Genomic DNA, 24,516 nt, shown 5'->3' with positions numbered 1-24,516 from the left:
GTGTACAAAAACAGTGCAGACATTACAATAAATAATAAACAGGACAATAGGGCAAGGTGTCATGCAAATGATTCTGGCAATAAAGGGGTATGAGGACGATTTGCCGGCTCTGGGCCTGTACTTGATTGGGTTTAGTAAAGTGAGGGGGGATCTCTGTGAAACCTACTGAATATTGAAAGGCCTAGATAAAGTGGATATGCAAATGATGTGGTAGAGTCTAGGACCAGAGGAATCAGCCTCAGTATAATGGGACATCCATTTAGAACAGAGATAATGGGGAATTTCTTTAGCCAGAGGGTGGTAAATCTCTGAAACTCATCGCCACGAATGGCTGTGAAGGCCAAGTCATTGCGTATATTTAAAGGAGAGGCTGATAGCTTCTTGATCAGTCAGGGCATCAAAGGTTTCAGGGAGAAAGCAGGAGAACAGGGTTGAGAGGGATAATAAATCAGCCTCAATGGAATGGTTGAGCCGAGTGGTCTAATTCTGGTCCTACGTCTTATGGTATTACTATAAATTAAATTATATGTACGTCTTGCACTGTACCACTGCTGCACAACAATAAATGTCATGGCATATATCAGTGACAATAAACCTGATTCTGACTATCTCCAGAGGGCTGGAGGCAGAGAACCGGCAGCAGGTGCTCTCGAATGCTGGTTTGGTGGATCAGCATCAGAAGACGCAGTGAGACCACCGCTCTCAGAAAATGTTTATCAACTTCAATAATTAGTATCCATATACAAAACAACAACAAGATACCATGATGTAAAATTAATGTATTCATATAAGTACCGGTATGTATTCATCTGTCTGGACAAAACCATAAATAGATATATAACCTTACCTAAAAACAAATGAGGCATTTGGACTCTCCCTCGTGCAAATATTAATGTAGCAACAAGTACATACTAACATACTGACTGTTCCTTTGCAAACTGAAGTCATAAGCAGTCCCTACAGCCTGACACTGGGTCACACTGGCACACAGGGTGATGGCTAAGGTGCAAGTAAAGCAGTCATGTGAAGCATTCAAAAGTTGAGACTCTAAAGCAACATTTATACTAAGTTCTCCTGACTTGGAGGGCTCAGTTGCAGTCACTACATAACACAGAGAGGTTTGGGTTGCTAGAACCCAGAACAACGAGTTTTGTTTCAGAGCGTGAGACTCCTGGGATTAGTGGGCCATGGTCAAGCTGAAAGCAAAGGCAGGTGCTGTGAGTTCTGGCCAGAAGGCAGAGCAGATAAGCCAACAGCTGAGCATTGTGAAAGGGAAGAACACTGCAACATGTTAGAGATGTTGCATAATAAAATGCCAAGGATAGGGACTTGTTGACCAACAATTTGATGCAGCTTGTGTGGACCATACTCGAGGGGCATGTCCACACTCAAACATCCTGTCACTTAGAGCCAGCAAAGTAGAAACTCAGTTGCTGAAGCTTTGTGAAACTCTCAACATTTTATCATGGTTATGTTGGCTTTGCAGTCTCGTGTATTTACTTGCTAACGCACACAGAATCACAGAGTTCAGAAAAACAGAGCAAATAACATACATGGATATTCAATGAATTCAGCTGAACCCTGAACTTGTAAGTGCATTACTTTTTGTAAAACACAAGCATTATCAAAAGGACGTTTTTAATACATTGACCAGGATTCACACGGAGTTAAACTTGACTGTGGAATGTTGAGGAGAAACATCAGGAATACTGCCAGCTCTCGTGACCTTCACCCATCCTTCCCCAATTCCATGAATGAAGCTTTAGCTAATTTTAGCTACACCATATTGCACTGGCTGACAAAGCTAATAACAGAGCTCTCTGTGTTATTCCATAGACAGTTCATGGTGAAGCTTCATTCCTGGCTTTTGGCAGTGCTCAGACTTTGGCAATGATGTGCAGTGCCTTAAATGCTTATTATTGCAGAGAAGTTCAATCATTGGTGATGCTATAAATTAATAGATGGTATTAAAGAATACAAATCTAGTCAATGCATTCTAAGAGAAGGCAGCTAATTATACATATCTAAGATCTAATGAGATTTTTGTACTTGATAGCTCTGAGATAGAAAATTTGTATTCAACTTCTGTGATTGTGTTCAGAGATGTCTAATAATTGAAGTTCACATGAAAGTCCAAGGCAAATCTTAATGTCATGAATTAAGACCATAAAGCACAGAATCAAAATTAGGGCATTTGGCCCATTGAGTCTGCTCTGTCATTCAATCATGACCCCCTTACCAATCAAAAACTTAGCAACTTCCAGTTGTGATTACAACAGAGCTCAGAAACCAAGAGCTTGGGAAGTCAGCAATGGCACGGCCCATTGCAATTTCAGCCTATCTTGCAGAAGGAATAAAGATCAAAGATCAAACATTAACTTTACTTGCTCTATACATTTACGTGTAACAGGAATTTGCTGTAGTGTGTTGACTGAACATGAAACAAAAAAAACATTCAACAATTATGAAGAATAAAGAATTATATAAAAATAAAATTAGAGGTTAAAGTACAGAAATGGAATAACATACATAAATACAAGCATGTACTTACAATGTGAACTGCACAGTGCAGTGCAGTGGCTGAGGTAACAGATACAGGGCATGAGGGTGGCTAACATGAATGGATGTTGATCAGATTAACTGCCTGGGGAAAGGAACTTTTAAGATGGTGTGAAGTTTTTGTGTTAATAGCCCTTTAGAGTTTTCCAGAAGAGAGCTTTAGGAAAAGGCAGGTTGCTGGGCGGGTAGTGTCTGCAATGAATTTTCCTGCCTGATTCTTTGTCCCGGATACATACAAGTTCTGCAGTGATGGGAGACTGAGGCCAATAACCTTTACTGCTGACCTGAGAGTTTGCCATAATTTTCATATATTGTGAGAGGATGATGCACCAAACCAGACAGTAACTGATGTGAAGATGCTGTCTATGACGGCAGTGTGCAATTGCACCAGTATTTTTTGGGAAAGAAGGCATTTTACCAACTACCATCAGGTAAATATGCAGAGTAAATTCCTGTTTGCTTCACCACTTTGCAGTGGAGTTGATCATGCTACTGAAGTTGGAAACTTACTGTTATACCCAGAGGTCAAAATAAAATGGGTTAACGTGCTTTATCTTCAGATGTGTAGAATAGGCACCCTTAGCATTTCAGTGAAATTTTCCTCACCCCTCCTCCCAGTGTATCAGCGTATTAGTGAGTACAACTGTTCCCAGTTTTGTTCTTACAATGATAGGAAAGTTCTTTGTATCATGTAAACGTGGTAGCAGTAACCTTGGAGAATGAAGTAAGTACAATTTGTTAAAAATAGGAAATGGTATTTGTTTGCAAGGATATCCAACCCATTTTCTCGGGTGTGTTTTGCTATATTCTTAGAAAATGCCCAAGGATTCTAAATGAAACATGGAGGAAAACGAGAAGTCAAATGAATTCCTCTATTCATATTAAACTATAAGATCATGCAATGAATCAAGGGAACTTCAGTCCAATCTGTTTATTCAGTTTCAATCCATTTTCACCTTCAAGTATTTAATATTTCTGTTTCATATAACGTACTGGTACAAGAATAAATTAATGAATTTAATCTTTGTTGCATCCTTAAGTGTTATTATAATAAATGTTACAAGGAAGGAATGTGTGGAATGAGTGGATTCCAGAATGGATTTATTCCTGTGTATAGGGCCGGCACTACAGACTCAGATAAACACCACACAGACAAAGCAGAATTAATGAGGTGTCATCCTCTCCTCAATTAAAGATATGCTAAAAATAATTGCAAACAAAATCAACATCCTTTAGTTCTTTTTCAAGTAATTAAGACACAAAAACACTATCTTCATATTCAAAGAAAGAAGCCTGTGCTTTCTGCGCCAGGTGTAAAAATGCGGTGGATCTGAGACCAGATTTCTTCTGTGTAAAAGCTAGGGAATCTCAGTAGGTTTTGTTCCACATTAATGTCTGAAGTCAACCACCAGATCTGGAACATTCACATTTACAAAGGAGTCCTGAAGTACTCAGGCACTTACTCTGAGAAATACTGTGCGTGGAGTGAAATCGACAGGGACCACTGCCACGAGAAAGCAGCATCATCATCAAGGACCTTTGCCATCCAGGCCATGCTCTCTTATTGCTGCTACCATTGGGACGGAGGTACAGGAGCCTTCGGTCCCACACCACCAGGTTTGGGAGCAGTTATCATCAGGCTTTTGAGAAGTAGAGAAGTCGCAACCTCAACTCTGAACTGATTCCACAACCAATGGACTCACTTTCAAGCACCCTGCAACTCATGTTCATGTTATTATCTATCTATCCATCTATCTATCTATATTCACTTTCCTCATGACACTATGTTCCCTAAACCTAGGTTAGCATGAAAAATCATTGCTAGAGCATCTTTAAGCACGGCAGTACAAAAAACTATGCATTTATTTGAATAATACCACCAAGTAAATTTACAGAGACTGACAGATACACTGATTGCATCCGACATCAGATTCACTTCCAATCTTCTCTTCTAAATCAGAAAATGCCACTAAGCCCAACAATAATTGAATGTTACTTCAATTTTATTGGGCTCAAGAGTACCCGAAGGTAATGAGTATGAAACACATTTACATACTGACATGTTTTGCTTTCTGTTATTACAACACAGACCAAGTATAGGGCCAATGATAAGATCTGTTCATGGACGCAGGTCTGATCACAGAAGGGTTGTAATCCTTGGTTTACAGACATAATACATAATAACACACTGTATTACACAATATTTTAAGAAGCCAACTGACACGTTATAGTCAATGTTAGAGCATGGGTATATCTGCATAAACTGATTGACATATAAGACAAATGGTCTGCATTGCCATCCATTCAGTGTTCTTGTGTGCAACACACACACACACCCCCCCCCCCCCCCCATTTAGGTTATTATATCTTGCAATCTCACCTCACAAGTGCTAGGAAGTTTTAATTTCAAACTGAGAAATTTCTTTATAGTTCCCACTGTGACTCTCGTTGAGCAGCGGATAAATTTCTTCATTAAGCCCTGTTGACAACAGACAGGAAGTAAGAAAAGAAAAAGTTAAGACCAGCAAATTGCAAACTGCAGTCCAGATTCCAGTTAATTACATACACTGAAGTCAAGTTCAAAATATTCCATCATATGGCAGCAAGAAATATTCAAGCTGATTATGCTATTATTTTAAGTTATTCACAAGAAGAACATTTTGTTTTGATTGTGGCCTCAGATTACCTAATTAAATTATCCACTTGGGTAATAATGTTATATCTTGTTGTGGCTTAGTTCTGTTGGATAGAAATATCATGGGAACTGATGTTAATGGATAATATGAGAAGAATGAAATCTATGCAAAAGCTGCTGAAGTTCTCCCTTGGTCACTGACTGCACTGGTGATATCAGTGGATCAAACATTATCGTATCATCAGCATAATCCGACTGCAACATCTTGAAGTCAAAGGAAACACTCAAAATGAGAGTTAATTAAGCTTTACTAAAGCTCTTAGAATAAAAAAAATGCATGCTCTTAAACCAATATTTTTGTTTATTCAAAATCTACATGAATGGGAGGGGTATGAAGGGCTATGGTCCGGATGCAGATCGATGAGACTAAGCAGCTTAATGGTTCAGTATGGACTAGATGGACCAAAGGGCCTGATTTTGTGCTGTATGACTCAATGACTATCTGGTAAAACATGTTTACATGTAAATGGTCATTACTTAGCGTGTAAACTCCGACAATAACTCTTGTACATACATGAATGGAACCCTGTGCTTCCCTCCAAAATTTCAGAATCAAGCTTAAAGCTCTGGGATTTTAAAACACTTCTCTTTTTACAAGGTATGGAGGAAAACAGCTTAGGAGGGTGGAGCTTAGGATGATGATGCCTAACAGTGACTCCTTTGCTCCTATCTTTGGAAACAGCTCCATTTCTATATTTAATATCTTTTTTTTTCCCTTTTCAGGGTTCTTTTGAAGACCCTGAGCTGGAGTTATACTCTGACTTTGGTTCTTTGCGGGAATGGGACCCGCTCTCAGAGCCTCACGACTGGCTACTTTTCGATATGCCAAGGATGTGGCCTGAAAGCCCGATTTTCACGGCTCTGGAGGTGTGCAGATTCGAGATTGGTGCCGCCAAAGAAAACTGATGTGTCGTGGGAGTACACAGAAGATAGAAAGCAGCGAGCTCTCTGCTGGCTGTGTGCCCAGAGACCCAAGATCTTTGGACACAGGGCTCGGAAAAAGCAACGCAACAGACTTTTAACACCATAAATTGGTGAGTTGCTTTGTTATGTCTCCCCTCTTGCTGTGAAACAGGGACACCACCTTTTCCCTTATTAGGGAGAGAGAGAGAGACAGAGAGCCTGCGGTATGTCGAATTACTGGGTGAACGACTAGTCTTTGCAAGTCTGTCTCTCTACGGATGCTTTGCTGCATGCTTGAGTGCTCGGTGGAGGGTACTGATGCTTTTTTTGCTGGTGGGGAGTGGGGGCCGTTGCTTTGCTGCTGCTTGTGCGTGGGATGGGGGAGGTGGGGGTTCGGGGTTCTAACATTTAACTGTCATTCTTTCTTTGGGGCACTCCTCTGTTTTCGTGGATGTTTGCAAAGAAATAGAATTTCAGGATGTATATTGTATACATTTCTCTGACATTAAATTGAAATTTATTAAAAATATCAATTACAGCCAGTATCGTCTGGCCAGCTTCTAGACATAACAGGCTGCTGACACTGGAATCTGGAGTTGCTCACTAAATCTTGGAGGAAGGCAGTGGGTCAGGCCGCATCTATGGGTGGCGGGGGGGACAGACAGTCAAGGTTTTGGGCTGAGAACACTGAGTTTCTCTGGTATTTTATATGTTGCTCTATTTCTCAACATCGTTTTGACCAAGTCCATTCCTCCCTCCTCCCACATTGGTAAATATTATTTTAACTCCAAGGGGAATTAAATTACACTCCATGACATACAATATTCTGTTTACCTTCCCACTAATTCTCTTTTAAATAGTGAACTGTTAAATAAAGCTGTATACTATTTAGTACCTTTACTGTATTATCTCCCGACTGGCCATTGTTGCGGAGGCAGTCTAGGCAAATCGCTATCTGTGGATCGCTTCTGTGATAGTCCTGATCGTCTTGATCCTCCTCCTCTTCTACTTTAGCCTTCTTTGCTTTAGGGCCTTCATTATCTTTTTAGAAACGTTGACAATTATTTTGCAAGATATACAGAACAGTGCGACAACTTTTGTACCAGTACGAGCCAGAAATAATCTACTGAGAGCTAAATATTTTATCTCTTACATTGTTTCTTCTTATCTCCCGTGATAATGTTACCGCTTCAGGTAGATGATTATGCCAAGTTTCCAATTATTTCAAAATTACACAAATCCTTCCAGAAATGAGGATTAGAAATCATGGTGATCAGGCTGAAAAGATGCTCAACAGAAAATTACATTGACTACTAGGTGAACTGTTCACTCCTGTCTTTACTCCTCTGTCACTACCCTCTAATTTGGCATACTAAAACTAGAAAAAGGAGCATTTTTTCAGCATTAAAGCCAATTGTGTGAAATGGCTCATCTCTGTTTGTTTTTCCCCACCCACATTCAGATTTTCTGTGCAATTGGGTCAGGATTTTCTTTCTTTAGGTCCAAAAAAAACCTTTTATCTTTCTGTAAATCCTTCTTTAATAATCTTCAAAATCGATGTACAGTATTTTTTAAGGGGATAATCACATAAAATCCTTTTGTTTCATGACCAACAACATTTTGTCAAAATCATGGGACATACATGCAGGAATTATGAATTAAATAGGAGAATTCTACAGGGATACTGTCTTGGAATTGGAGTTAAGGAATGTTGCTGAGGTTGAATACACAAAGATGGCCTCTGTACCTGAAATGCTATATCTAATCTGACAGAATTTAAAGAGACACAAATTAACTGCAAGATAAACACAATTTCAACGTTGACACCAAAGGTTAATTAACATATAATCTTCCCTATAAAATAAAAATATATTATTACTAATTTTTTTTTGTTTTCAACTTATTAAAGCACCCAACATAAGTTCCTAATCTGAATAGGCAGCTGATATTGGACAGAAGTAATGGAAATAATTCATCTATAGTATTTCTATCAAGCAAAGTGAACTGAGTTCAAAATAATATTTCCCTATAATTCCCCCAAAAGATTTAGCACTGCACTATTGATTTCTGAATGTAAGCAAATAAATTCCCACTGCAAACAAATCGTCAGGTCTAATCAACAAACATGCTACTGAAAGAAATCAGTTGTCATCTCTGATTTGAGATTGTTGTCTGATTAGCTCAATAACAATAAAGTAACAGTTGAATTTTGACAAAGGAGGGAAGGAGGTGAAAGCAAACAAATGGAGAAACCAATCAGGTTAACTGTTCTGTCATTTTTCTTTACCAACAGAAAAAACTGCTGAATGGTTATGCACTTGACCAAGGAATACTGAATGGCTTGGGAACTTAAAATGGTGAATAAGCTCAAGAAATGAAGGGTCAGGGTGAAGTGGAAAAGGTGCTCCCAAAACACTGTAATAAACACATCAAACTTTGAGATTTCCTTAGGTGATTGGTTATCAGTACCAATGCAAAGTCTCTGTAATACCACAACATCCATAGGTCAATTCCTTATGTTAAAGAGAAAGCAAAGGTTCTGTTTTAATTTACCTTCTCCATTCTCTTGTGGTTTATTCTTTTTCCAGAATTCCTCTTCTTGCTGTTTTTCCACTGGCCAAAAGAACATACGTATTCTCTAAGATTATCAAAGTACTTTCTAATTTACATAGGAAGCAATTATAAAAAACCACAGGAGTTAAATTTCCTTTGACCATACACAAGGGACTTCAAATGGAAATCGTATTTCATCTAAATTATCAGAAAAAGACTCAAAGGCATATTTTTCAGCTTTTAATGAGCTGTTTCCCTTTTAGAACAAACAGCTTCATTTTATTCAATCCAAATCCGTTTGCATTATCAAAAAATAAGACATGCGGGAGCCACCTGCTATAATACTGCTCTTTCCACATCACAAGCCCTGCTATTGTCATGAATATGGCATATCCAAATTATTTTGTTGCTTAGTTTTGGGATGTGTAAAACTTGACCAAGTGGCACACAAAGATCACGCAGAGCCTTTTACACACCAAAACACAGAGGTGTTGTGCTACTGATTTACAATGAGGAATCTTTTGGGGTAAAATCAGATGACAGTCACCTTTCCCTCATTACCTGTTGGAATTTCAACATTAACAAGCAGACTCTACCTAAGACAATCTGATGCCTAATTAATAAGCAATCAGCTATTTATTCTATTTACTCAGCTGGCATTAGTGTATCTTCTGTACCCATGCGGCCAGATACTCTCTACAAATCTTATAAGGCTTCAAATTTTGCTTTTGAGGTCCAGCTCCTAGAAAACTCAGTAATTACTTTTACAAACTATCAAAATATATAATTCAGAATGGAATTGCCTTACCATCATTTATCTAGATATCATTTTCCTGTCCAAATTTCCATTTTAAAATATGAATATTACTTAGTATAATGACCTAACACATGATGAACTAGTTCCCTGTTTAATTTATATCTTTGAAAAGACAATTACAAAGATAATCTTCTGAACATAACATTTGTAGAGATTTTATTTAATTTCTCATTTCTTTAAAGGCTGTAGAGTTTGCAGATAATGGAACTCTGAAAACACGTTTAATCCATTGAGATTTGTACAGGGTGACAAGAACTGAATGAAAGAATGAGCTACTTTTGTTACACACGCTTAAATCTGTCATTCCTACTTCATTGAAAGAAATGGAGCCTATTTTCCTTTCCATACCAAGTTCCAGACGGCACTAGTAACAAATTTAAGTTTTGTGCTGTCAAATTGTGTAGGGTACTCTTCAGTGGTGCCAAATAAGGACTTAAAAAACATTATGAATGATGTTTTTAGTCCATCAATTATTAGAAATACACTATCCCAGAAGCACTCAGTGTGACAAAGATCTGTGCCAGCTTTCCATTTTATTTGGTTAGTTGTTTAATTACTTTCCAGTTAACAAAAAAGGGAGCATATCCCTTTTAGTTCCTACTACAAAAAATCCACAAAATATTTATAGCAAATAAGTTCAACCATGAACAAAAAACCCAGGATACAATCTCTTAATGCTGTTATAATTGCACGGTTTGTTGTCCATTGATCCTGTTTACAGTTACAGTTCTATAGATTTGCTAAGTATGCTCGCAGAAAAAGAATCTCAGTGTTGTATGTGATGTCATGTAAGATTCTGATAATGCATTTTACTTTGACTTTAATTTGATGATTTTTAGTGAAAAGAAATATCATTAATCAAAATTCAAACCATACACAGCTACAAAACAAATTTCAATTCAATATACCAGTTTAGCTGAAATGCTTCAGTAACAATAGATTTTAAATGGAACTATTCATTTTTATTGACAAAAGAAATTGCCGGGATGTGTTCCATAGCTGGCTGCTGTCCACCTTGGAGGGTTAGGCCATGCAGTGGTGAGGTTTGGGTTTGCTACTCTGCAGAAAAGTTTCAAGGAATCAACAACTCAGAGAGAATCCAGTGCATTTCTTATAAGTCAATCTAATGTCATATTTACAGAGGCTGACAATCGGTGGCTGCTTAGCTAGGTGAAGAACGAAGTATTCAAATGCAAGTGAAAACAACGAATACATAGGAAATTCTTTAGAAAAACTTTGGAAAAAGTTGATTTATTTAACATAGATTAATAAGCTAAACTATTCATAGTGGGACAAACATACATGGTCTTGGCAGTATTCTTCCAAAGGCTGTTGGTAGTGATCATAAATACTGGCACTGATATGTAGTAAAGGAGTCTACAGTGCCTATAAAGTGTACTCACAACCCCACCTCCCGGAAATTTCATGTTTTATTGTTTTACAACACTGAATCACAATGGATTTAATTTGTTTTTTTTGACACTGATCAACAGAAAAGGACTCTTTCATGTCAAAGTGAAAACAGATCTCTAAAAATCATCTAAAATAATTACGAATATAAAACACAAAATAATTAATTGTATAAGTATTCACCACCTTTAATATGACACAACAAATTATCACTAGTGCAGCCAACTGGTTTTAGAAGTCACATAATTAGTTAAATGGAGATCTGTTTTTGGAGACCTGTGTGCATTCAAGATGTTTCAATTGATTGTAGTATCTGGAAGGTCCAACTCCTGGTGAGTCAGTATCCTGGCAAAAACTACACCATGAAGACAAAAGGACACTGCAAGCAGATCCATGAAGGGGCTATTGAAAAGCACAAGTCAGGAGATGAAAACAAGAAAATTTCAAAGTCATTGAATATCCCTTGGAGTACAGTTATGTCAATCATCAAGAAATGGAAAGAATATGGCACAGCTGTAAATCTGCCTAGAGCAGGCCATCCTCAAAAACTGAGTGACAGTGCAAGAAGGGGACTAGAGAGGGAGGCAACCAAGAGACCTCTGACAACCCTGGAGGAGTTACAAGCTTCTGTGGTGAGATGGGAGAGACTGCGCATAGAACAACTGTTGCCCAGGTACTTCATCAGTCACAGCTTTATAGGGGAGTGGCAAAGAGAAAGCCACTGTTGAAAAAAATACACAAAATCTCAGCTGGAATTTACAAGAAGGCATGTGAGAGACTCTGAAGTCAGCTGGAAAAAGGTTCTATGGTCTGATTAAACTAAAATTGAGCTTTTTGGCCATCAGACTAAACATTATGTTTGGTGTAAGCCAAACACTGTGCATCGTCAAAAACTCACCATCCCTACCATGAAGCATGGTGGTGGCTGCATCATGCTGTGGGGATGCTTCACTGTAGCAGACTCTAGAAGGCTTGTAAAGGTAGAGGGTAAAATGAATGTAGCAAAATACAGGGAAATGCTGGAGGAAAACCTGATGCAGTCTGCAAGAGAACTGCGATTTGGGAGAAGATCTGTTTTCCAGCAAGACAATGACCCCAAGCATAAAGCCAAAGACACAAAAATTAATTTTCAATTAATTTCGATCGCTTTGTAGAGACTTTGACACAAAAGAGTCTTTTTCTGTTGATCAGTGTCAAAAAAAGAAAATTGTCGACTACGATTCAATGTTGCAAAACAATAAAACATGAAAACTTCCAGGGGGGAGGGGGTGAATACTTTTTATAGGCACTGTAACAAGGCTGTAAAATAAAATTTTCAAAACTATATCCATTTCTAAGCCATCAAAAAAGTACAACTGACTATTGTTTTAATAGGATTGAGTGTATTAAACATTTGGCTGAAAAAGAAGAATATGAGTCTGTTAACTTACTTTCTTTCAGCCCAGGCACCAGCTTAAATATAATTTCTTCTAATGTATTGTCCAACCTGGAAGAGAGATTCAGAAAGGGTCACCACTGGTTCAAGGAACAGTCTTACTACAAATGATTCTAAAGTTAATATTCAGTTTTCACACATTTTAATTCAGTTGAAAGCAGTCTACAAATTCTTTGATTTCCCACTTCTGGTCTGCACACAACCGGTTCCAGCACGATTCTATTGTTGCACTTCATGCCCCTTCCCTGTTTGCTAGACGTGGTAAACTTCACCTGGAAGCATACCAATTTTTAGACAAGTGAGAAGCAGAAGTTTTCCTCCTATAGACTTCCGTGGCCTCGTCATTTTCCTGCTACATCTGCATTCATGTGTTTGCTTTAAACGTTTGCACAATTTGCTTTTTTTCTCTCTCTGCACATTGGCTGTTTGTTGGATTTTTAAAAATGGTTTCTTTTGGCTTTCTTGTTTTGTGGCTGCCTGTAAGGAGACAAATCTCAAGACTGTATAATGTACAGAAACTTTGATAATAAATGTCCTTTGAACTTTGATGTGCTTCAGAGCGATAGATAATCCACACATCACTCAGGGTGCTGTGTTCAGTTCTGACCGCCCTCACACTGTGTATTATAATGAGGCTTCGGAATAGAGCCCTAAGGATGTAACACAGAATGCCACAGGAACATGGGCATAACAAATCAAATGTCTTCATTCTGCTCTGAATATTTCTATGATTCTCTGGTACTGACTCACTACACTATAGAACTACCTGCACACAAGGAAGATGTCAAAAAAATAATGAATTAAAGACCATGCACAGAATGTCTCTGATACTATCTTAATTGAATGTAAGGACGGAAGTGAAGTTCCTAGCCTTTTCCACTTTCTACAGTGGAAACAGACATGGGTGCAGCTCCAGTGCTAAACAAAACTTGTACTCTGTACATAAACAAAAAAAGTCCATCTCTGAAAGTTTACACTATTTGGTCGGATTATGTCTCAAATGAACATGCTGAAAAGTTGTGATATTTAGAGTACTTTTGCCATTCTTTCGCCAACGTGCTCTTGCTGAGTCTGCCGTAATGGACAATGCTCATGATTATGGAGGGGATAACTAAGATGGAGCATAAGGTGCTGTTCAAGCAGCCTCCTGCATTTTTTTAGTAACGCACAATCACACTGGTACAAGCTATGGCTTCAAACTCCTGATCTGTTCATTGGTGATGCAGGAAACATTTACTGAATCCTGATGCAAGTCACTCATGCAGAATACTCAGTCTCTGACCTGTTCTAATAGCCAAAGTATTTATGTCTCGGGCTCATCTTTTTTACATCCCATGACCCTGATTATGCCTATGGGACATTTGGTGACAGATATTATGTCAGCACATTCTCTGGGAAGCTCTGGGGAGTCTGGAAGTGGTTCATATGGCAAATATCTACCTGCTCTTGTAACCACAATATTTACGTGGCTGGACCAGTGATGATCCAGTGTGTGATTGGTATTGTGATTGAAATCATTCAGACTTTCCCTTGCTTACGTTCTCTGAGTGGCATAGAGGCAGAAACATGGAGTTTGCACAGCATGGAGACAGGCAACAACATGACTCTTCCATTTGCTAGCATCTGGCCCATGACCTCCTAAACTTCACAATCCATGTATTTATCCAACTGCCTTTTAAAATCTCTTACTGTACAAGCCCCACCAATTCCTCTGACAGCTAATTCCACCATTTCTTTAAAACAAAACAGACACTCAAGTTCATATTAAATCTTCCCCCTTTCATTTTAAACTTATGCCCTCTAGATCTTGATTTCCCAACTCCGGGGAAAGACTGAGTGCATCCACTCCACTGATGCCCTCATGATTTTACACACCTCCACAAGATCACCTCTCAGTCTCCTACAGCCTAGGGAATAAAGTGCTATCCCATCAACATAATTCAGTTCCTCAAGTTGTTTTCTGCACTATTTTCAGTTTAATCACATTTTGCTATAGCAGAGTGACCAAAACTGATGACAATACTCAACAGCACACAGTACAACTGCACCTTGAACTCCCAACATGTATACTCAATGCCCTGACAGAATAAGACCCTCATGCCAAAAGCCTCCTTCACTTTCAGTACTCCAAGGTCCTGATGCTCTACAACGCTCCCAGTGCCCTGCCACTCTTGTAAAATTCCTATCTGAATTTGACTTTCCAAAATGCAACACCTTGTCCTAATTCAAGTTAAACTCCATTTGACATCCCTCATCCCACTTATTCGGCTGATGAAGGTCCCCCGTAATTTTGGATAACCTTCTTCATTGTCCAGTATACCACCTATTTTAGTGTTACCTGCAAACTATACATTCCTTATTCATTCTTATCTAAATTCTTAATTATTTATTATTCATTGTTTGAGATACAGCGCAGAATAGACTTTTCAGCCCTTTGAGCCCCGCCACCCAGCAACCCCCAATTTAACTCTAGCCTAATCAAGAGACAATTTACAATGACCAATTAACCCGCCAACTGGTACATCTTTAGAATGTGGGAGAAAACCAGAACACCCAGAGGAAACACACATTTCATGGGGAGGATGTACAGACTTCTTACAAGTGATATCAGATTCAACTCTGAGCTCTTATGCCCCGAGCTGTAATAGCATTGCACTACTGCTACGCTACCATGGCACCCAACTGTTGATATAGATGACAAAAAGCACCACCCCTGAGGTACACCACTAGTCAAAGGCCTCCAATTTAAGAAAAAAGCCTTACTCATGGCTATCATGGCTTGTAGAGAGATCTGCATTCGTTGGAAAAATGAGCTGACAAATGGCAGATGGAATTTAATGCAGGCAAGTGTTAGGGTTTACATTTCAGTAGGACAAACCAGGGTAGGTCTTACACAGTGAATGGTAGGCCACTGTAGATCGTGGTAGTAGAAACCGATCTGGGAATTCAGGACCATAATTTAAAGTAGTGGCGTAGGTAGATAGGATCGTAAAGAAAGCTTTTGGCAAATTGGCCTTCATAAATCAAAGTATTCAGTACAGGAGTTGGGATGTTATGTTGATGTTCTATAAAACATTGGTGATGCCTAATTTGGAGTACTGTGTGTAGTTTTGGTCACCTCCCTACATTAAAAAAAATTTAAACAAAGTTGAAAGAGTATAAAGAAAATTTACTAGGATGTTGCTGGGTCTGGAGGACCTGAGTTATAAGGAAAGATTGAATAGGTTAGGACTGTATTCTTTACAACATTGATGATTGAGAGGAAATTGAGAGAGGTATACAAAATTATGAGAGGTATAGATAGGGGCAATGCAAGCAGGCTTTTTCCATGGAGGTTGGGTGGGGCTACAACCAGAAGTCATGGGTTAAGGGTGAAAGGTGAGAAGATTCAGGGAACAGGAAAGAAAACATCTTCACTCAGAGGGTCATCAGAGTGTGGAATGAGCTGCCAGCAGAAGTGATTCATGCAAGCTCGATTTTGACATTTAAGAGAAGTTTGGTACATTGCTAATAGGGGTATGGAGGACTGTGGTCCAGGTGCAGGTCGATGGGAGTAGGCAGTTTAAATGGTTTCAGCACGGACTATGAGCTGAAGGGCCTGTTTCTGAGCTGAGCTTTCCTCAGTGGTGGATACCAGTGTTGTAATCATCTCAGCTAAAGTCACAATTAGTTCTGGAATACAGGTCTTCTGCGCTAAGATCTGGTCCCTTGCACTCCTCTTTATACAGTGTTTTCAGCCATTTATTGTGCAGAGAATCAAGTTGCTAGAGATCTGAGGAGAAAGCTGAGATGCATCACCTGTTCAGTACCACTGGCTGAACATGGGTATAGATGCCTGTCAGCCTTTCGTTAGCAGTCATATACTGGACCACAGCAATCCCAACTCCTATCAGTAGAAATAGCTATTCATTGGTATTTTCCTTTTGAAAGAGACCAACCTCAAGTAAACCACCCAGAAGTTAAACATTGCAAGTACAATTTTAAAGTAATGAAATAAAGGAAATTTTATCCTGACCATAGTAATAAAATTGTAAATCTCAAATAAAGGCTTCTGCAGTTCACACAGCTTAAAATTCTTGGCATTGCACTCTTACTAGAAAATTTGCTAAAGTGTATAACAGATTTATATTAACTGTGATTCAAAATCAATAAGATAAACAGAAAACAGACAGTGGTACATTAATCCAAATATTTATTTATACAAAAAAAAACTGCTCGAGTCTAATAAGTTGCATTTCAGTGTCATAGTTGTAAAGTTTGACGAACACTTGCAAATGTCCAGCTCAATTTGCGAGCTTATAGCAAGTAATTGTAAAAAGACATAAAGCAAACCAGTAAATAACAAAAAATGGCTCTCGTCCATGGATGCTGCTGCCAGGAAGAAACTACTGGCCATAAAACCATAAGATATAGGAGCAGAATTAGGTCATTCAGACCATCGAGTCTCCTCTGCCTTCAGATACTCTTGCTCAAGACAAGCTGGTTACTAAATAACGTTTTTAGCCAACCATCATAACTGACCCACAAATTGAGAAAGCCACATATAAGGCTTGAAAGCTTAAATGCTGCAATAAAATAAATCCATCAGTACTGCCTGAGCTTGTAACAACTATCTTTTGTGATGCATACATAAATTATACCAAAATAGTAATGGGATGTTTAGAGTCACAGAGTCATGTAGACCACACTGATAATAAACTGGATTTTGCAAGTTCAGGGTAGAGGAAGCACAAACACAGTGCAAGGAGTGCTGCCACAAGAAAGCAGTATCCATCATCAACTAACCTCATCATCCATGCCCTTCCCTCTTTTCACTGCTGCCACTGAGAAGGAGGTAAAGGAGCCTCAGGTCTCACAACACCAGGTTCAGAACCAGTATTATACTTCAACCATCAGACTCCTGAACCAGTGTGGATCACTTTACTAACCTCAACACTGAACTGACTCCATAACCTATAGACTCACTTTCCAAGGACTCTACAACTCATGTTCTCGGTACTAATTATTTATTTGCACAATTTAGCTCCATTGGTTCTTTGTCAGTCTTTGTTTTTGTATGCTCCATAGCTGATGCCTGACCTGCTGAGTTCCTCCAGCATTTTTAAGTGTTACTCTGGATTTCCAGCATTTACAGAATCTCTTGTGTTTATCAAGGTAATATATGCTGACGTATGTACTTTGATAAAAAAAATTGCTTTGACTTTAATCTATAAACCTTCCATAATTAGGTTTTGAAAGGCAATACCTGAAGTGCAGGAGATGTGCATATATTCCAGAGTTTGAGGGAAAAAACCACGTTTATTTACAAAAATAAATTAGTGTACAGAAGAAATGATGGTCTGAATCCCTCACAGGGAAGTTATGCACCATGTTAAAGTCTCCCATCTATAAAGCAATAACATGGGTCCGAAAGTGTCAAGCTAATAAAACTAGCTGAATTTTTACTTTAAATGGGTAACCTGCTTCTATCATTTTTGAATATATAGTCACCCTACCCTGCCAATTTCTGAGAAAACTCAGTGACCACAGGCCAAGAGGTCCACATATAAATATGGAAAACAGATTCGAGGTGCACATGTTGGCCCTTTCAGCCTATTCTGCTATTCAACATAATGTTGTTCATGTGCCTCAATTCCCTGGGTGGTGGAGTGGCAGAGCACTGCTCCTGCTTACATCAATGTTGGTGTTGATGTTGAGCGGGTTGAGAGCTTCACCTCTAGCCTGTCCTGGTCCAACCATGTTGCTGTCATGGCTAAGAGAGATCACCAATGCCTCTGCTTCCTCAGGAGGCTAAAAAAAAACTGGCAAGTCCCTGTTGACTCTTAACAATTTTACTGATGCACCAGAGAGAGCATTCTGTTTGGACTCATAGTGGTTTGGTATAACAACTATTCTGGACGTGACTGTAAGAAACTGCAGAGTTCTGCACACAGCCTAGCACATCAGAGTAACCAGAATCCCCTCTACGGACTCTATCTATACAGCTCCCAACCTTAGTAAAGCAGCAGGCATAATCAAAGTCCCCACCCACCCTGAACATTCTCTCTTCTCCCCTCTCCCATCAAGCAGGAAACTGCAAGCATGCACCACGAGCCTCAAGAACAGCTTCTCTCCCACAGTTATCAGACTGTATGATGAGATGGACTCTTGGCCTCACAATCTACCTCGTTATGATCCTGCACTTCATCATTTACCTGCACAGCATCTTTTGGTAGCTTTTACAGTTCATTTTACCTTATTCTGTATCAATGAACAGTGTAAACAGTGTGATCTGTATAAACAGTAAGCAAAACAAGTTTTTCACTGTACCTTGGTACACGTGACAATAATAAACCAAACCCAGTAGCCTCTATACCATTACCTGGGTGCCTTTTGCATCTAGAAACAATCCTTTTTTTCTGAGCATATTCAACGACTTGGGCTCTGTGAGGAACACACTTTTCATCGCAGTCTTAAATATCTTATCCAGTATCCTTAGTCTGTAAGTCCTTATTGTTGACCCACCCAGACAGGGCAAAACATCCTTCCTGCATCCCAGCATGTTGACTGCTGTCAGACTTTTTACAGATTTCAGTGAGAGTTCTTTTCTCCTACAATATATTTGTATAGAATCCTACTTCAAGTTCAAGTTTTTTTGTCATTCAACCACACGTACAGCCAAATGAAACAATACTACTCTGGGGCCAAGGTGCAAAACATAGAACCAGCAGTCACGCACAAGGCACACGTAGCTCATGTGAGATAACAAGTGCTTATGAGGTATCAGTACAGTCACACAAAAATCCATCCAAGACCTCGAGTCCATGAATGTTGCAGCAGGCTGCAATCAGACACACTACAGCTTGTTGTCTGCCTAGTGAATACCGGGGTACCACTCCACACTGCCTTTTGTGCCGGGTACCAACTCTCCTGGGCGGCTGCAAACAGGTGACGCCACAGGTCGAGAGCCAGTCCTCATCACGACCGAGGGCACGCAGCTCTCCTCCATTTGCCAATGAAACAGTGAATCGGACTTGCAGCATTCCACATTAACAATGTCCAACAGGGTCTTACGATCACAAGATAAGCGAGCAAGACAATCACTTGCTGTTAGACTGCCTTCGTGCACTGACTCCTCTGAAGCCTCTCTGATGCAGGCAGCAGAACGATCTGCTGCAAGCCTCAGCCAATGAGCGACTCGCTGATGGGACAGACCTGTAGTACTTTAAGATTATAATATCCAGCAGTGTCTTGCAATCACAAAAAATGTTTTAAAAAGACAATTAACACCTTTGGTTGATCCTGTAGAAGCCACTGTGATTGAATATGCCACCATCTTACCAAAAGATTCTAGATAACCCAATCAGTGTTATTTCTCCAATGGCTAAGGTGCTTGCTTTAGTTAGTCCAAATCACCCAAGAATATATGAGGCAGGAATCTCTACTAGGAATTTTATTCCAGGTTTGAAGCTTAATCTTCACACACTCTTTTCCTCAGTTAGTCAAGGGTTGTTCTGGTACACTGAAGGTGGTGATAAATTTCCTCTATGATGTCTGCCTTTGCTCAGTGTGGCTCCCAAGAAGAGGGAAGTGGTCCATGTCAGCAAAATAGCTTTTTACTAACTACCCTATTGGTTCTACTTAATATCATGAAAACTTCACAAAAAGTAGTGACATATTAATCGTAATATCATCTAAGAGTTACTTTTATTCTGGAAAAAAAAGTAGTAAAGCGTTCCTGGGTAGAGTAGCAAGCATGGAGACAAAGGAGAGCGCAGATGCTAGAATATGGAGCAAAAACTGAGCAGCTGGAGGAAGCCAGTCTGTCAGTCAGCATCTGCGAAAGTACAGTTGATCTGGACTAAGAGTCTCAAACTGAACATCAAATGTCCATTTTTCTCCACAGATGCCGCCTATCCCATTAGCTCCTTGAGAAGTTTGTTTTTTTGCACAAGACGAGTTACCTTTTTCACTTCATTTGTTTCATGTACTAATAAGGTAGCGCTGTTAAATTGGTTTGAATAATTATAAATAGAACAGGTTATTCTAACAAATTCTCTTTGGCTATAAAGGATACGGTTGGGCTCAGTAAAACTGTTATACTTACTTCATGAGAAATCTCATAGAGACTCTTTAGACTATTTTTCAGGAGCTTGTCCCCAGATGTGTCCTTACATTTAGAATATATAACTGCATGAAATCCCAATGGCTTCCCATCCGGGTGCATCAAGTCACTGTATTTTGTGGAATGCAAACAGCTGAATTCTCTGAACTCAGCATTACACTGCATGTACAACCTAACTACCACACAGTTTAATCAACTTACAAAGAATGAATACACGATCACAAGAAATAATTTATAGGTACTTTGGTATCAAAAGATTAAATGGCTTGTCCTATGAAACACCTCTGGGCTTGTATTCACTAGAATTCAGAAGAATGAGGGGTGACCTCATTGAAACCTATCGCATGGTGAAAGGCCTTGATAGAGTAGATATGAAGAGGATGTTTTCCATGGTGGGAGAGTCTAAGACCAGAGGACACAGTCTCAGAATAGAGGGGTGTCTTTTTAGAATGAAGGTGAGGAGGAATTTTTTTAGCCAGAGAGTGGTGAATCTGTGGAATTCCTTGTCACAGGCAGCTGTGGAGGCCAAGTCTTTCTGTATATTTAAGGCAGAGGTTGACAGATTCTTGGTTGGTCAGGGCATGAAGGGATACGGGGAGAAGGCAGAAGATTGGGGCTGAGAAGAAAATTGGATCAGCCATGATGAATGGTGGAGCAGACTCAATGGGCCAAAGGGTCTAATTCTGCTCCTATGTCTTATGGTCTTATTACCATATTTCTCTGTTCAGAAATTATTTCTTGCAGATGCAGGACCTCAGCAGTTTTGTCGTCTTTCAAGTTGATACAATGTAGTAAATGGAATGGTGCAATAGTGAAAAAAACACTGCAAGTGGCTGCCCTGTGTGTAGTAGATCAATAAATAGCTTTGAAGCCATTATATATGCAAGAAATGCAATGGGCAGTTCACAAGTCAATAGAATCAAGCCACATACATACCTTAATTCTAGCATAGTTTAAGAAGAGGAGGAAAGCAGACCTAGAGTGCAGATTAGTCAGATAACAATAGCTACAACTATTGTTGAATTTTACGTCAAAATTCACTTTCAAATGGTCCATTCAAACTGCCTGTCAATTTAATGCATAATATGCAAAGAATCCTTTCTATGCTTTATTTAAAAATGCTTAATTTCTACTACTGAATATTTGGATTTTCTCATTTAATGATGAGCTAAAGCATACCGCTGCAAGGCTGGTTGGTAGTTCCATACAGAATAACTGGCATTGCCCTCTGCGCAAGTCAGCTTGTCTCTGACTCTTATGTCTGTGTTTTGAAACATGGAAGTCCCAGACAAGCAGCTCTTCAATGAATGAGCCTAAATTTACTCAGCTCAGGAGCCAGATAATTTCACATCTGGCCTCATGAGCCGTCGATCATGAGTGAACAGCTAAGTATTGGTTTATTTATGTCCATTCTGCTTTTAATTAATTTCTTGTAAATGATTGGCTTCTTAAGCAAACTTTTATTACCAAATATTTATTGACTAATTTTTAAATTCTTTTTTCAATTTCCCTGTCTGAAAGAGTTGATTTTTAAATGTTCCTGATTATCCAGAACAATTATAAAATAGCTCTAAGGCCTCTAAATTTTCATCAGCTGTTTTACTTTCCTTAACCTGGTCCTCCTGATACTGACCATGCCAAACTTGATAACTTTGGTGTTGCGATGTTGGCCAAGCTTGGCAATTAGCCTGCAGACGTTTCATCACCAGTTGAGGTGACATCCTCAGTGCGTAGTTGTTGGTGTTTCTTTCTGAAAGTGCTCACATTTACATAGGCCTCTGTTTGCTTGCCTCGGTCCTGATTGGCTACCCCTTCCATGAGCTTTGAATTCTATTGGCTCCTAGGGGTTCATAGATGGCATGTTTATTTACGGAGTTATCAGAGAGAACCACGCTTCAAAAAATTCTTATTCCTGCTTCGTGCTTGCCTGCGCCAGAATATTCACAGTGTCCCAGTTAAAGTGGTGTCCTTTGTGGTCTTCATGCACCGAGATCAACAACAGTGGATCATGTCTCCGTACCGCCAGTTTATGTTCCTGTAAACAAGTTGAGAGTTTACATCCTATCAGGCTGATGTAGTTCTTGTTACAGTCTCGACAAGTGATCTTGTACACCACGTTGCTTTTGCAGGTTGTCTTTATTGGTACCTTGGTTCTTGAGAAATGCATGCCAGTAGAATTCAAAGGTCAACTGAAGGGCTAGCCAATCAGGACTGAGGCAAGTGAACAAGGGCCTCTATAAACACGAGCACTCCCAGAGAGAAACACCAACAATTGTGCATTGAGGACATCACCTCGACTGGTGATGAAATGTCTGCAAACTAATTGACAAGCTTGGCAAACACCATAACATCAAACATCTCAACCGGTGCTACCAACATTCACCACCATCCTAAACTTAATAACTTTGTCTAGCTTACTCTTCTAAATTGCTTGTGTACTTCCTAAATAGAAAACAGCTCTTTTTGGACAATTTCCTTTAGCAACCTTAATTTCATTAATCTTGGTAAAGAACTTTCTACCATAGTTCTATCCTGTGGGTGATAATTCAATAATGTTGAGAAAGCTACAAAACCTTGTGTTTGCTATTTGGTGTCCCACCACAAGTGTGGCAATATCTCTCAAATCACCATATCTTAAGTCTACTTTGACGGAGTTTACATGTTTTGGAGGTACTTGCTGTTAAATCCTCTTTGGGGAAATGGTAACCAATGCAGATTGCAGCTATGGTGTGTTGATGGTGGAAAGGAAAAATGGTGAAAATGGTGGATGGGGTGCCAATAAAGTGACTGCATTGTCCGAGAGCTTTATTGGAACTGTACACATTCAGGTATATTGAGAGAATTCCAGCACATTTCTGGTGCCAAGAGGATATTGGAAACGATCTGTGACTGTGAGAGGGTTGGTCAGGTATGTGGGGCATTACACATAATACCACCAGCTCTAGCAGATACAGTACTCACATGGTTGTTCCAGTTAAGGTTCTTGTCAACAATGACACCATCCACTGCCCCGTGGAGTATGAGCTCAATGACAGCTATATCTCTAAGTGTCAGCGGGTGGTGTTTAAGATTTACCTTCTTGTGGATTGCTGTTGTCTGGCACTCAGGTAGTGTTAAATGACTGCCATCTTATGAAGCCAAGCATGACTGTTTCCAGAGGATTTCTCCATGTGAATACAGGCTAATTCATTATGTAAATAATACTAAGTGATTTAAACACTGTGCAATCATCAGCAAATATCCATATTTCCAAAGGATGATGGATGGCCAGCTAAACATCATAGCTGGAGATGACTGAATCCAAGTCATTGCCCTGAGTACGCCTTAACAGATGTCCTCAGGCTGGGTCGATTGATTTCTAACAACCTTAACCATTCGCTTTCGCAAAGGACTCTACTCAATGCAACATTTTCCCCACATTTCTCATTTGCTTTAATTTTACAATAGCTCCTTAATGGCACATTTTGATAAATATTGCATTCGAAGCTAAGCACAGTCCCACCCAACCCACCTCTAGGAAATGGCTCTTTTCTCCTTTGTTTTACATAAACATTTGAACCAGATTTTTTTTGGCTGAAGTTATGTTTCCTATTTCATTCACTTGCCTTCATTAATTCACTTTATTTGTAACTTATTTCTTTGTCCTTTTCCTCAATTTTATGTTTTCAGTTTTATTTATGTATACAGGGAATACAACATTGAAATAAAGTAAAGGATTTTGGTGAAAGAACTGCAAAATAATTCCTTGGAAGTATAGACAGATGAACAGAATAGGCAGGTGTAACTTGATATGGCAAGGAAACAAGAAATGGAAGAATGTGTTGGGTGGAGAGATTCAGAATAGTCAGGAAAAGGCAGCAGAAATGCCAAGGCATTTTACAAATGAGAAAGTAAGTACTAGAGTAAAAAGAAAGAAACAGATTCTGTAAAATATTACTGCAAGCTGTATTACAAAAAAAGACAATGTAGCCACACAGAATGAATATGAAAATCTAAAGTTATAAGTTTGAAAATCTACAGTTATAAGAGCGATTTTTATT

At 39.2% G+C, this 24,516-nt stretch overlaps 1 protein-coding gene across 5 annotated transcripts in view; it reads right to left on the bottom strand.

Annotated features, from left to right (window-relative positions):
- Positions 1-24,516, bottom strand: part of pcgf5b (polycomb group ring finger 5b) — a 147,659-nt gene that overhangs the window by 23,168 nt on the left and 99,975 nt on the right. For all 5 annotated transcript variants that reach the window (XM_073027424.1, XM_073027423.1, XM_073027426.1 and 2 more), the window contains 4 exons: positions 12,368-12,423; positions 8,711-8,770; positions 7,053-7,198; positions 4,940-5,038 (listed from right to left, as the gene is read on the bottom strand). In XM_073027424.1, coding sequence (XP_072883525.1) covers positions 4,940-5,038; positions 7,053-7,198; positions 8,711-8,770; positions 12,368-12,423 — 361 coding nt within the window. The remainder of the gene's footprint in view (positions 1-4,939; positions 5,039-7,052; positions 7,199-8,710; positions 8,771-12,367; positions 12,424-24,516) is intronic.

This window comes from Hemitrygon akajei, chromosome 23 (genome assembly GCF_048418815.1).
Source record: "Hemitrygon akajei chromosome 23, sHemAka1.3, whole genome shotgun sequence".
Lineage (NCBI taxonomy): Eukaryota > Metazoa > Chordata > Chondrichthyes > Myliobatiformes > Dasyatidae > Hemitrygon > Hemitrygon akajei.
The sequence above is the reverse complement of the archived record's forward strand: the minus strand, read 5'-3'. Positions and strand labels throughout refer to the sequence as shown.